The sequence below is a fragment of the Bombyx mandarina genome, chromosome 22, assembly GCF_030267445.1.
Source record: "Bombyx mandarina strain Sakado chromosome 22, ASM3026744v2".
Classification (NCBI taxonomy): Eukaryota; Metazoa; Arthropoda; class Insecta; order Lepidoptera; family Bombycidae; genus Bombyx; species Bombyx mandarina.
Window position 1 is genome coordinate 11,425,097 of NC_143228.1, and position 14,319 is coordinate 11,439,415.

The 14,319-nt window shown below is 42.0% G+C and overlaps 1 protein-coding gene across 1 annotated transcript; it reads right to left on the bottom strand.

Annotated features, from left to right (window-relative positions):
* Positions 1 to 568: 568 nt before the first annotated feature.
* serpin-23 (serine protease inhibitor 23) lies at positions 569 to 8,295 on the bottom strand. Its single transcript, XM_089737028.1, has 9 exons — positions 8,219 to 8,295; positions 7,473 to 7,546; positions 6,846 to 6,989; positions 5,909 to 6,109; positions 4,806 to 4,907; positions 3,764 to 3,904; positions 2,436 to 2,651; positions 1,902 to 2,040; positions 569 to 720 (listed from the first exon to the last, which is right to left on the bottom strand). The coding sequence occupies exons 1-9, from the start codon at positions 8,283 to 8,285 to the stop codon at positions 569 to 571; spliced, it is 1,236 nt and encodes a 411-aa protein (XP_089593154.1). The 5' UTR covers positions 8,286 to 8,295.
* Positions 8,296 to 14,319: the final 6,024 nt, after the last annotated feature.

A 14,319-nucleotide genomic window follows, 5' to 3' on the forward strand; every position in this document is an offset into this window, starting at 1 on the left:
CAAATTTGTTTAGCATAAAAAAGGTTATAGTGAGCCAACCTTAAAATATAGAGATATGCTGTCACAGACTTTTTTTTTTACTTTTAAAGGGGAACAATTCTGTCGTACATTATTTTAGCAAAACTTTAACCGTTTTCGCAACACACGCAGCGGAAGCTCTCAAAAGGGAATAAAAAACCCTATTTTGAAACATTCTTTATTGGTGTTCCACTTGTACTGATCTCAGCGTGATGTTATATAGCCTATAGCCCTCCTCAATAAATGAGCTATATAACATTGCAATAATTTTTCAAATCGGACGAGTAGTTCCTGCGATTAGCGCGTTCAACAAACAAACAAACTCTTCAGCTTTATAATATTAGTATAGATAATAAATTTTAACTACTGTAAACATTAGTTAGCTTAGATTTCATTGCAAGTTGAAAAGGCCTAAAATTCGTTAAATTTTAAATTTATTAATTAATTTACAATTTAATTAAGTCACAGGTGCTACCAAATTATAAGCAAAGAAACACTAAAATTTGAAACAAATCTTTATTAAGCTTCTATTATAATTTATATTTATAATTCAGCCATAGTAAACACCAGCCATAAGCAATGCTTTCGGAGTAGCATCCAGGACGTTGTTGATTATGGAAAAGGCGAATGGACGATTAATTTCAACAGCTATCAGTTTGTCTGAACAAACTTCTTCTGCCTTATTGGGTTTCTTCACTTCATCTGGAAATATTGATATACTATAAATATTTGACGTGACTTAAGTATTTCAATTATAAATTAATAATGTATTTTCAGTTTGTAACAAGAGAAACCTAGGCGCAAAACGAATTTCCAAAACACATTACCCCTCACTGCTTTGGTTACAAGTCATTAATGTCAGATCTCCCGGATCCATTCTCGGTGCTTTCTTCAAGCACTGGGCACCGCCCTTGTCGAATTTGTCGATTACGATGAAGAGTTCGACAAGCGAACTAACCCATAGACAAAACCCTATGAGTTTCTAGCTGGGTTTTCTCAGTAGGACGCGATTCCGATAGTGTGGTAGATTCAGCGAAGCGCTGCTCTTGCTAGGGCTCACCTACTCGTTCGCGCTTAGCTGGAATAACTTCTTAGGCTACCGGCGATTAGGCAGGGAAACGATATTGAGATTGTTTTCGACATCCGACAGTATTTTTATTATCTTTTGTTTTGTCTTCGAAGTTTTCGTTAATATTCTGCTTAATTTACTTTATTTTACTTCTCTTTATTTGACCCCATCGACATCTACAACGTAAATGCCGCCACCTATCTTGAGATAATAGTTCTAAGGTCTCAGTTTTTACAGTACAACGGCTGCCCCACAATTCAAACCCAACGCATTACTGCTTCACGGCAGAAACAGGCAAGGTTGTGGTACCTACCCGTGCGGACTCACAAAATGACCTACCGCCAGTAATTATGAAAATTATAATTTTACGGGTTTTTATTTTTATTACACGATGTTATTCCTTCACCGTGGAAGTCATCGTGAACATTTGTTAAGTGCATATTTCATTAGAAAAATTGGCTAAAAAAAACAAAGCCGCTGCCTGCTGCTCAGGATTCTCCAAACCTTGGATGAACAGGGTAATATGACAGCACTTATAAAACAACGTGAAGGGGAATTCCCTGAAAACCCACTATAATAGAAAAAAGTGTCTCTAGGTAGTATGGATGACCTTTGTTTCGGTGGCGGGTGGTGCGATGATAAAAACGAGATGACGGTATCATCTTAAATTATTTCTTAGAGATTTCTCCATTGAACGTTGTTGTTAGAAAGGGTTCTTTAAAATAAAGTCAACTGTTAAAGAGTAAACTACAAGAACGGTTTCTTTTTTCTGTGAAAGTCACATAAAATTAATTAAGCAACTGTAGGTACATACCGAAACTATTTTCTTTAATTATTTTATCAACAAGATAGGTATCGGTCAAGAAACTTTTGATTACACCGGGCTCACAGTTCTTGGTCACACCGGAGAGCTGGGCACGTTTTTTATCAAACAATATGTCCAAGTTTTGTATCTGAAACGTTGGGTTCAAATTGAGAATCACGCTTACAATAAGAAGATATTTGTATATAAATAAAACATTTAAGTCTGTGTTTGTCCGGGCTTCCGAATAAATCAATCCGACTGTGACGAAATTTGATGCGGTTGTCGTTGGCATTTCCAGAATTGCTTGTCATATTACCATTAACGTATGATAGTGAGATGTGGTCAGATGGTTGTTTCAATAAAGCGATGTTTCTCATACAATTAGCGATATTCCCAACGGAAGCCCAATGATGCGGTACAAAATAATTTTAGGTTATTTTTTTCAAATCCGTTAATTATGCAGTTAATTAGTATCAAGAGATAATAGCATTAATTAGCAAATATTAAAATAGAAGATTTAACATAATTTGAATCTTATCACACCGCTTTGAGGGCCTTCGTAATGTCCAGTTGAGTTAATATCTCTCCAAGGGGCAGATGTAGCTCCACGCATTTATATTCTTGGAATGGACTGATTTGTGTGAAAACTTCGGCTTTCGAACTTCTGAACTTCTGTATGAGCTTAGATAATCCATTGATCTCATCAGGGAGAATTATGAATAGTGTCAAGCCGCCTCCCTTGAGGGATATGCTGATGAACTGGAAAAAAATTATATGTGAAGGAACAATCACTAAAATCTGAATTTTCTGAGCGCATATTTTTTTGTTTTTTTGTATTTCCATGTAATTTTTTTATACTTAATGGACTGACTTTGGCTATCTCTTCAGTTGAAGAAGTGCTTGCTGTGGACTTTGCTTAAATCTTGCTTCTCTCTGTAACTTGTCTCGAATGGTTTAGTTTACAAAGAGTGTTCCATAGTGCTCTCAGAATTAGTTCGAGAGCTAACCTCTCTTGAATGGAATTTTAACATTTTCTAATCTGTCTTATGCACTGACACTGCCCGTCCACAGAGTACTGGACTGGGAAGAAGGACCCTTTTGTCGTGGTATCGCAATTACATGGACTATCCCTACAACCTTCAACGAGTATTGGAATTGTTAGGGTCGACATCTGAAGGAAAATTTTCAAGTGCAAACCAAGCTGGCAACAATATTGTTGGGGGACCTCAACAGAAAGAAGTGGTATTTCACGTTTGTATAAAGACTTTTGCTTTACAAAGCACAAGTTTGGCCTTGCGTGGAGTATTACTTCCGCCTCTGGGTTGGAATTTCCAAATACCAGGTACTTGCATTTGACTCCTTATAGAAGAGGGCCGTCGATAACCCCACTCTCACGGATCTCCAGAACCGCTGCGTTCATCCACGGTGCGATTCCAGAGATATTTTCTGTCACGTACCGTCCGCTTCTGAAATTCCTATCCACAGAATTTCCCGAGCGCTATGACATGTCCTTCTTCAAAGGAAGCTTGCGGAGAGTACTCAGAGGTAGGCAAGACTTGGCTCTGCCCCTAGTATTTGTTGACGTCCATAAGCGGCGTTAACCACTCGCTATCAGGTGGGCCGCATGCTTGTCGGTCTTCAAAGGCAATAAAAAAGTCCATAAGTGACAGTAGACGCTAACCCCTCAGTTGGGCTGATATTCGTCAGCTTCTATAGAAATTAAAAAACAAAATAACTACTCGTCCTTGCTAATTGAAACCATTGTAATTCTTTAAGCTTTGTAGTTAATTCTTTATTTACGAGAACATGTATCCACCATTATAATCAGCTTAGATCTCAAATGAGGAATAGGAATAAAAATAAACACTAACCTGTGCATCATATTCCGGAACTTTGGCATACTTTACGATTGCCTTTCCGACCAAAGCAGGTGTCTTTATCTTTTTCTTAGGGTTCAAATAGAAATCAATTGTTTTCACTTTCGTTGGATTGAACCCAGTATTGTAGTCAAGCTGAAATTTATGAAATGATGTTATGAAAACACAAAAAAAGTAAAACTTAATCGGACACTAAACAGGTGAATGTCGTCGTGGCCTGTTAGATAAGATGTTCAGTACTCGTATCGAGTGATGTGATTCAGGTCGGGATTAAAATCCCGGAAGTACATAGACAATTTTCTGAGGAAATACATACATACCTAATTCAGGTACCTCCACGATGAAAGAATAACGTCGTGTAAAAAACAAAAACCATAAAATGTATAAGTTCCTGTAGTTGAGTATTATGAGTATAAGGCCGTACAGATTAAAATCTCAGTTTTACTGGTGGTAGGACCTCTTGTGAGTCGGCACGGGTGGGGAAGCCGTTTTACTATAAAACTTTTTTTCTATTGCTTATATGGGTGGACAAGCTCACAGCCCACCTGGTGTTAAGTGGTTACTGGAGCCCATAGACATCTACAACGTAAATGCGCCACCCACCTTGAGATATAAGTTCTATGGTCTCAGGTATAGCTACAACGGCTGCCCCAGCCTTCAAACCAAGACGCATTACTGCTTCACGGCAGAAATAGGCAAGGTGGTGGTATCCACCCGTGCGGACTCACAAGGGGTCCTACCACCAGTAAAACTGAGATTTTAAGCTGATTTTTCAAGGTGTTCATGAGCTTAGGTAACCACTTAGCTCCAGATGGGCCGTCAGGTTTTATGTCTATCCGAGCAATAAAAAAAATTCACCATAACATAACGATAAAAACATAACAATAAAATTGACACTCCGGTTTAAAGATGAGTAACGGCAGTATCTCTGTGATGTCTACAGACGTAGTCAATATCAAGTGAGCCCTGGGTTCCTCTGTCAATTTACAGCAATAAAATAAAAATAATAAAAATCCTTCCTCTCCCTTAATATTACCTCTAAATCTAGAGAACCAACTACAATGAAGCCATCGCCACCCTTGAATATGCTTGGATCAACTAAATCTGTGGTTCCATATTCGTCGCATTCTTCTTCGACCTAAAAAAAAACTCATATTGTGATGTTTGATTTGTAAAAAAAAAGCACTTACTTTTTTACAATCATTCCTTTCGTTGAAAACAAACATACCACACATAAATAATATTTTTACTGCGAATATATAAAATATATTTATTTTTATGTCTATTCATAAAGAAAGTTGTGTCTAAGCTATAAATTAGCCAAGACAATTCTTATTATTTTTAATTAAAGACATAAAATGAATCTAGATCTTGCGGAGTACATGATTTATTCTGTTTTTTTTTTTCGATCACTGACCGAACATTAATAAGTATACACAGCATACCTTTTTCTCCTATGCTTGCCAAGGACTTTTATTGTTGATTGCTTATCGAGTTCATGTTATATAAAACCAAACAAAAATATTGGAAACAAACTACTATTTCCCTATCTTGACAAGTAAAAATGTCAACAGCACAAGAAAATGTCAAGCCTACGTAAATCTATAGGTACTAGTGGTCCCGCAGTAGTCGAAATTCAACTATAATTAATTGGAATTGTAAGTTTGTACACTATTATGATTGTAATTTTTACTTCTATAATCACAAATTTCGTCAAGACTACACTGTAAAAAATATTAACAACAATATTTAATCTATTCTCAATTTGACAACAGACGCTATGAACAAAAGTTTGACAATAAATAGCATGCATGCGTGTGTGCGTCAAATACATGGTATGTAGTGTGTATAATGTTTTCTTTATTGATTTAATGTATCTTTTATGCATTATTTGGAAAAAATATTAGCATTGTGCACTTCTTCTCTATATTCTCTATAAGTGTGCAAAATTTCATACTTCTCCGTCCGCGCAATTTTCGTAAAAAGGGATACAAAGTTTTTGCTTCACGTATTAATATATAGATTGGTGATTATATTTTTATCAACACTATTACCGACGATATTTTTACAACAAATTAGTTACTTGCATAAAGACTGCAAAGGGAGGAACTTAGGAACTTATCTACTGAAGATACATACCCACTCATTTATTTCTTTGGCCGCTTTCTGTGGTCTATCGAAGTCTACATTTCCTGTTTTCCCTTTAAAGTACTGCGAATAGGTTTTCTTGAAAGCCGGACAAAATTGGTCTTCGTCATCGGCGTATATTTTCGATGTGTACCTGAGTGGAAGATCACTGTCAAATGTCCTTTCGTTTCCTATTTTGAAACTCCTCTTCACCTAATAACAAATTCAAATTTACAGTTATTAAAAAAAAACTAAGGTTCATATCTCGTAGTGTCATATGTGATAGATTTGTTTTTTATTTTTATTGCTTAGGCGGGTGGACGAGCTCACGGCCCACCTGGTGTTAAGTAGATACCGGAGCCCGTAGACATCTACATCGTAAATGCCACCACCTACCATGAGATATAAGTTCTAAGGTCTCAGAATAGTTACAACGGCTGCCCCACCCTTCAAATCGAAACGCCTTACTGCTTCACGGCAGAAATAGACAGGGCGGTGTTACCTACCCGTGCGGACTCAAGAGGTCCTACCACCAGTAATTACGCAAATTATAATTTTGCGGGTTTGATTTTTACTACACGATGTTATTCCTTCACCGTGGAAGTCAATCGTGAACATTTGTTAAGTACATATTTTATCAGAAAAATTGGTACCCGCCAGCGGGATTCGAACACCGGTGCATCGCTATATACGAATGCACTGGACATCTTATCCTTTAGGCCACGACGACTTTTTTGTGTATTTTTTCGCATTTATAGCGTAGCTATAGTGTAAATCAAACCAATATTATTTTATCTTAATCCTACAGACATTTTACCACTCTAGACACCAAAGATACCAATACTAGATACCAAACTACAAAATTATGAAACTTTTTGTTTTTTATATTTCCTACCGGAGGCTGGTATTATGTGGTACAATCTAATATAGTATATATACATCTACATACATCAGTACTATTCTTCAATCCCACTATATCTGTGACAGTTTCAAAAGTTTCTCCTTTGGAATATAAAGAAAGCTGCCCCAAAATGTTGAAAATGGGCACGGATGTTACAGCAAGAGATTTTCCTGGATAATGTTTTTGAAGTTCCTGTAAAAATATATAATATTTTAAACACTGCCAGGACTTAAGCTCTATTTTAGTTCAATATAATATTTATGTCTTCAGTTGGAATGAGCATATTTTTTAAATAGTTTATAGGATGTTTTGAAAATTGCATCTTTAATTAAAAAGTTTATTAAAAGTATTTAAATAATTCATTTTATTTTGCCATATGTCGCACAAACTGCTTGTAGATATTTCAATTTGATAGGAAGATACTTTAATGCATATTAAAAATATTAATTTTCATATAATATTAGTTTTCATGGTCAAAGAAGACGGGACACTAAAGACAAAGATAGATTGGAAATATTAAAAAGTGGAAGATAATCGAACCCTATAAATCATTTCGAACATATCTTAGGAATGATTGGATCAACTGAACAGACAACGTATATTACAATACACTTCCCAACATAATATTTGACTGATATGATACTATGTATAAGAAATTTTAAGTACTAAACTTACATAAAACAGGTTCCTCGTTAACTCATTACTATTTGCAGCAAGCCAGTTGCTTATATTTGCGTTTGGATTATTATCTAAAAACATAAGAGTATCGTAATATATTGCTAAGTAATAGCTGATAAATTATACGCTTTCACTGACAGGCAGGGAGGCACGGGAATCGTGGTATTAAAAAAAAATCGCACGGCATACATTTCTAATGGTAAGACGTATTGTCAATCGTTTTGCCAAATTCTACAAATCAGTAGTTTCGTGTTCTGTTTTGATGGGTTGGGACAATTCATATACAAATGAAGCTTTGACTCCGGGTCTCAAAGTGGGTGGCGATATTCACGTTGTGTTGTCTATCAATCAGCTTTTAATATCGCATAGACTTAAAGCGCATCCTGAAACCCAATTCTATTAAAAAAAATATTAACAGACACCGACCCGATTTTTTTAATGTAGAACTTGTATAGTAAGTTAAGCTACGAATATGTAGAAATTACACAAATTAAGAATGGAACACGTTTTGCTCCATGCCTGTGGTAGAGCATACAAACAAACTTCAAAATGCTGCTTTAAATCAGGTCTACATACAACCTTTATTTATTTACTTTTTCCTATCTTCAGGAATAGTATTACAAAAAAAGGAATCTGATTTTCTAAATTTCAAGTTTCGGTCATCCGATCAGGCTGACTATTTAGTATTTCTAATTCAAGCTGTAACCTTTTGCAAATAAATTACATAAATTTTAACTACAAACCTTCTACGAATGTGGCGGCTAACAACCCAAATAAGGAGCACAAACAACTCAACAAAGACTTCTTCATTGTGAAATGTTCCTGCAATTTCTGGAAAACCAATTGTTCAAACTTCTCTTATATAAAACCAATTTTAATTAATTCTCTTTGTTTAATTCAAAGATAAAATCGAATAATGTAACGTTCTTAATGTGTTACTCAATAAAATTTATTGAGTCGTAATAGTTGTTGAGTTTGAGTTTCAGTTTCTAAAACATGTTAGAAAACGTGACGCGTTAATGGATCTTCGCTAGAGTGTCCTTTCCGAGTTCCATCTTGGATAGAATCGGACGCTTGGGCAGAGTGGCGAAGAATTTCTGAATGCGGTTCGATTCCCGTTATTCTTAATTTGAGTTTTCCTCTAATTAACATTATTATGTTTGCCTATTTAATTGAATTTAAACTGTAATCTTGCTGTTTTCTTGAAATAATAAAGAAATTTTATGGATTTTCATTCACGCAACCTACTAAAAATTCTTTATTTTTATTTTTATTGCTTAAATGGGTGGACGAGCTCACAGCTCACCTGGTGTTAAGTGGTTACATCTACAACGTAAATGCGCCACACACCTTGAGATATAGGTTCTAATAGAGCATCAAAATTATCACAGACGGCTTTCTATAGTGCTGGAGTATGAATCAAATCCATATAGAAGATGAAATACAATAAGACCGTTATATTAAAATTTTCCCTGGCACCTTCCTGTGTGCGTTTGCCGCAAAGATTGCTCTCACCTCACCTCACTGTTTTTTGAACTCTAAATATTTAATTTTGTAGTCCTGACTTAGCCATTATCCTTATGCAGTTGCAAATTTAATTTTATTTCTCAAATGAGCATTGTCATATATCCTTTCGCTTTGTCATATATCCCTCGGATCGCCGGAGTAATATCTGGGTAATAAATAAAAATTTTCAAGCATTAGGACATTTTCAGAAATATCGCGTCAATTCGAGTGTTGCGAGAAATTTCGGAAAGATTCTAATTCGTTCTGTACGACTTTGTCAGGCCGTTCCAGTCCAATTAGGACTCAAATAATGAGAGTGGGCAACTGAGAAGTTCAATTGTAGCTCAAACAATACAAGCCCAAGCAGTGGAGGCAAAGTGAATATGCGAAAACATATTATAATGTATAATTTTAGTGCTTAAAATTGTTAATGGCGTTGAGACCTGTCAATGTCAACGGAATTATTTTAAAAAAAATGTCATTTGGATAAATCAGTCCACTTATATTATTATCAGGCCGCGAGCCTGTTTTGCTAAGGGTCTATGTACGATTGTATGGAAATAGCGTTACTTTTGACGCGAAAAAATCATTAAGATGCAGTCTTCCACTGTCGGGTGCAGTCTATGAGGAAATATTCAATAGATTCTTAGAGAGTGCAGGAGACTAGCTCTATAGGCTGATTGTCTGCAGGGTGCACTGCCTCGTACAGCATTGGTAAAAAGAGTAGTTAAAACTGCAATGAAACGGATCGATAACCTTTTTTTTTTATTGCCTTTGTAGGCAGACGAGCATACGGCCCACCTGATGGTGAGTGGTTACCGTCGCCCATGGACTTCAGCAATGCCAGGGGCAGGGCCAAGCCGCTGCCTACCGCTTAATACTCTCCACCAGCTTCGTTTGAAGAAGGACATGTCATAGCGCTCGGGAAACACCGTGGAGGGGAGCTCATTCCATAGCCGGATGGTACGTGGCAAAAAAGATCTCTGGAAACGCACTATGGATGACCGCAGTGGCTCCAGGTAGTATGGATGAACTCTACTCCGGTGGCGGGCGGTGCGATGGTAAAATCGAGACGTTGGTATCATCTCGAACAATTCCTCAGAGCACTCCCCATGGAACATGCGGTACAAAATACAGAGGGAACCGAAGTCCCTCCGCAGACCCAGAGGCTCCAAACTATTTTACGAATTTAAATTTATGTTCTTTAACAAAGTACGAAAACGTTGCAATTATTTTATTACCTTTCACTTCCTGTAGTTAATGTAAATTTTCGTAAACTAAGTCACTAGACGTATTTATTATTCGATATTGTACTTCAGAAAACAGACGCTGATAAAATGAAAATTTTAAAATAAATATACCACATTTGTAGTATTAATTTAAACACTGCAATGTCCCTGCCAAATTTTTATGTTTTCTGGGATACGATGAATTTAGAATTATGTAAGTGACGGACCGATTAGACTGTTGATATTCCAATATGGCATCAGATAACCTCAAATTCCAAAAAGAAAATACATAATGGTATACCGTGAAATCCACTACATTACACTTGCTAATGATGTCTGTGCGCTTTTGAAAATCATTCTTCCTATTTCTGCCGCAAACCAGTCATCCATTGCGATTTGAAGTGTGAGGCTCCCTAAAACATACCGCTTAGGTTACAAGTAATTTGGTAGGCAGCGGCTTGGGTCTGCCCCTGGCATTGCTGAAGTCCATGGGCGACGGTAACCACTCACCATCAGGTGGGCCGTATGCTCGTCTGCCTACAAGGGCAATAATAAAAAAAATATATAATGTCAGATTCACTGGATCCATAATACATTTAAGTCTTTGATTGATCTCACGGTGGATGGCGGTACAGTACTTGAGTGTAATAAAAAACAGTATAAAATTAATTAGTGAACTTTTTTTACTATTTTTTATTGCTTAGATGGGTGGACGAGCTCAAAGCCCACCTGGGGTTAAGTGGGTACTGGAGCCCATAGACATCTACAACGTAAAGGTTCTAAGGTCTCAGTATAGTTACAACGGCTGCCCCACCCTTCAAACCGAAACGCATGATGCTTCACGGCAGAAATAGGCAGGGTGGTGGTACCTCAGGGCGAGAATATTGTGGACGTTACGTTCGCAAGTCCGGCCATCGCACGCCGTATCCGCGACTGGAGAGTTTTGGAGGGGGCGGAGACGCTGTCAGATCACCGATATATTCGGTTTGATCTCTCCGCCCGCTCCGCAGTCGCGGACGTCCACGGGGACCACCCCCGTGATGCGCCCCGGTCATTCCCCAAGTAGGCACTGAAGCGCCTGAATAAAGAGCTCCTGACGGAAGCCTCTACGGTGACGGTGTGGGCGCCCATGCGTCCACACCCGGTCGAGGTCGAGGGAGAGGCAGGGTGGTTCCGGGACACGATGCGTCGCATCTGTGATGCGTCGATGCCCCGAATCGGCCCTCGACTTCCTAATCGCCAGGCGTACTGGTGGTCGCTCGAAATTGCGCAACTGCGCGTGTAGTGCGTTCGGGCGAGGCGCGAGTGTGCCAGGCATCGCCGCCGCCGCCTGCCGCGGCGCAACGATCAGATGGCGGCAGAGGCCTGGCTGCACGGCGCATTTCGCGTCGCACAGAGGGCATTGCAGCTGGCCATCAGAAGAGTCAAGAACCAACACATGGAGGGTCTCTTGGAGACGCTGGATGAGGATCCGTGAGAGCGGCCCTATCATATGGTGCGCAATAAAATGCGCCCATGGGCCCCCCCGATCACGGAGCGTCTCCAGCCTCAGCAGCTGCGGGACATCGTCTCGGCGCTGTTCCCGCAGGAGCAGGAGGGATTTGTCGCTCCCTCTATGGATGCGCCGCCGGAATACGACGGCGAGGTCCATACTGAGGTGCCCCGTATAACGGGGGCGGAGCTCCGTGTGGCCGTGCGCAAAATGTGCGCGAAGGACACTGCACCAGGCCCGGACGGCGTCCATGGCCGGGTTTGGGCCTTGGCTCTTGGTGCCGTTTCCTTCATCGTGGAGGACGAGCAGACTCGTGCTGTTGAGAAAGGAGGGGCGCCCGGTGGATACTGCCGCCGGGTACCGTCCCATCGTGTTGCTGGATGAGGTGGAAAAGTTGCTGAAAGGCATTCTGGCAGCCCGCATCATCCAGCATCTGGTCAGGGTGGGACCCGATCTGTCGGCGGAGCAGTATTGCCGCTCAACGGTAGACGCGATCCTTCGCGTGCGGGCCCTCTCGGAGGAGGCCGTATCCTGGGGTGAGGTGGTTTTGGCGGGGTCGCTCGACATCGTCAATGCTTTTAACACCCTGCCCTGGTCCGTGATAGGGGGGGCGCTGGAACGACATGGAGTGCCTCCCTACCTTCGCCGGCTGGTGGGTTCCTACTTATAGGACAGATCAGTCACGTGTACCGGACACGGTGGGATCCTGCACCGGTTCCCGGTCGTACGCGGTGTTCCACAGGGTCGGTGCTCGGCCCCCTTTTGTGGAATATCGGATATGACTGGGTGCTGAGAGGTGCCCTCCTCCCGGGCCTGAGCGTAATCTGTTACGCAGACGACACGTTGGTCGTGGGGGGGGGGGCGGAATTTTGCTGAGTCTGCCCGTCTTGCTACTGCTGGGGTAGCGCATGTCGTCGGCAAAATCAGGAGATTGGGCCTCGACGTAGCGCTCAGTAAATCCGAGGCCATGTGGTTCCACAGGCCCCGGAGAGTGCCACCTGTCGATGCCCATATCGTGGTTGGAGGCGTCCGTATTGGGGTCGGGGTGCAGTTGAAGTACCTCGAAGTACCTCACTTTCAGAACCTGGTCCCTCGTTTGTTGGGGGTGGCCGGCGCGTTAAGCCGGCTTCTGCTCAACGTTGAGGGGCCTGACCAGGTGACGCGCTGTCTCTATATGGGGGTGGTGCAATCAATGGCCCTATACAGGGCGCCTGTGTGGGGCCAGTCCCTGGCCACGGGGGTGACGAAGCTGCTGCAACGGCCGCAACGCGCCATCGCGGTCAGGGTCATCCGTGGTTATCGCACCATCTCCTTTGAGGCGGCAGGTGTACTGGCTGAGACGCCGCCTTAGGTTCTGGAAGCGGGGGTGCTCGCCGCTGACTATCAGTGGCGGGCTGACCTTCGTGCCCGGGGCGTGGCGCGTCCCAGCCCCAGTGTGGTCAAAGCGCGGAGGGCCCAATCTCGGCGGTCCGTGCTGGAGTCATGGTCCAGACGGCTGGCTGATCCTTCGGCTGGTCGTAGGACCGTCGAGACGATTCGCCCAGCGCTTATGGATTGGGTGAATCGTGACAGAGGACGCCTCACTTTCCAGCTCACGCAGGTGCTCACTGGGCATGGTTGTTTCGGTGAGTTCCTGCACCGGATCACAGCCGAGCCGACGGCAGAGTGCCACCATTGTGGTTGCGACTTGGACACGGCAGAGCATACGCTCGTCGCCTGCTCCAAATGGGAGGGGTGGCGCCGTGTCCTCGTTGCAAAAATAGGAAACGACTTGTCGTTGCCGAGTGTTGAGGCATCGATGCTCGGCGACGACGAGTCGTGGAAGGCGATGCTCGACTTCTGCGAGTGTACCATCTCGCAGAAGTAGGTGGCGAGGCGCGTGAGAGACGCACAATCCGGCCGCCGTCGAACGGGGGCCAGGGAGGCGGATCTCGCCCAAGCCCTGGCCCTCTAAGTGTTTCGGGTCCCCCTCACATGTCGGTCTGGACCGGCGAGGGGGGCCTAAGAAGACAACGTGCAAGCTGCTCTGCACGCGTTTTACGCAAGAGCATCCGGGTGATAGAAGGCCGGTTATCCTCGACCCACGCTGGTTCTGGTCCAGCGGGGTATTCCGTAGGATAGCTCACTCTAACCGCCATCTAGGCGGACTTCGGATAGCCTGCCAACCGAGAGGGCTGGTGGTCGTGGCGCCGACGACCGCCAGTCCGGCGTCCCAAGGGGGAGAGTGATGGCAGAGATGTGCTCCGCACTAAGCGCTTCACTTTCCCCCCTTTGCCTCTTTATGAGTTCTGTCTCATGCGAGGTTTGGACGTTGGTTGTTGAGCGACAGGAGGTTTTAGTCAGTTCGACTCTAACATGCTCCGTCCTCCATCCCCAGTGGAGGGCGGAAGTGCGGCGATATCCTCCTGATCAAAAAAAAAAAAAGGGTGGTGGTACCTACCCGTGCGGACTCACATGTATGGGGTAAATTCCACTGCGAGTGATAATTAATTTGAAAAGGATGATAGTGGAGGGAGTTCTTATGGTTGCGTTTTAGCATGGGATTTCTGAAATGCTGGGGGTGTTTTTTAATTTGGTTTATATTTTATTCAATTTTAGTTTGTTGCTATCTAGCAAC

Bases quoted from the DNA above. Each gene is read 5' to 3' on its own strand.
- serpin-23 (XM_089737028.1), bottom strand. From the start codon at position 8,285: ATGAAGAAGTCTTTGTTGAGTTGTTTGTGCTCCTTATTTGGGTTGTTA. The intron at 4,908-5,908 runs GTATGTATCTTC...GTTTTTTTTTAG, and splicing joins CCAAAGAAATAAATGAGTGG to GTCGAAGAAGAATGCGACGA. The intron at 2,652-3,763 runs GTTAGTGTTTAT...ATTTTTTTCCAG, and splicing joins TTCCGGAATATGATGCACAG to TTCATCAGCATATCCCTCAA.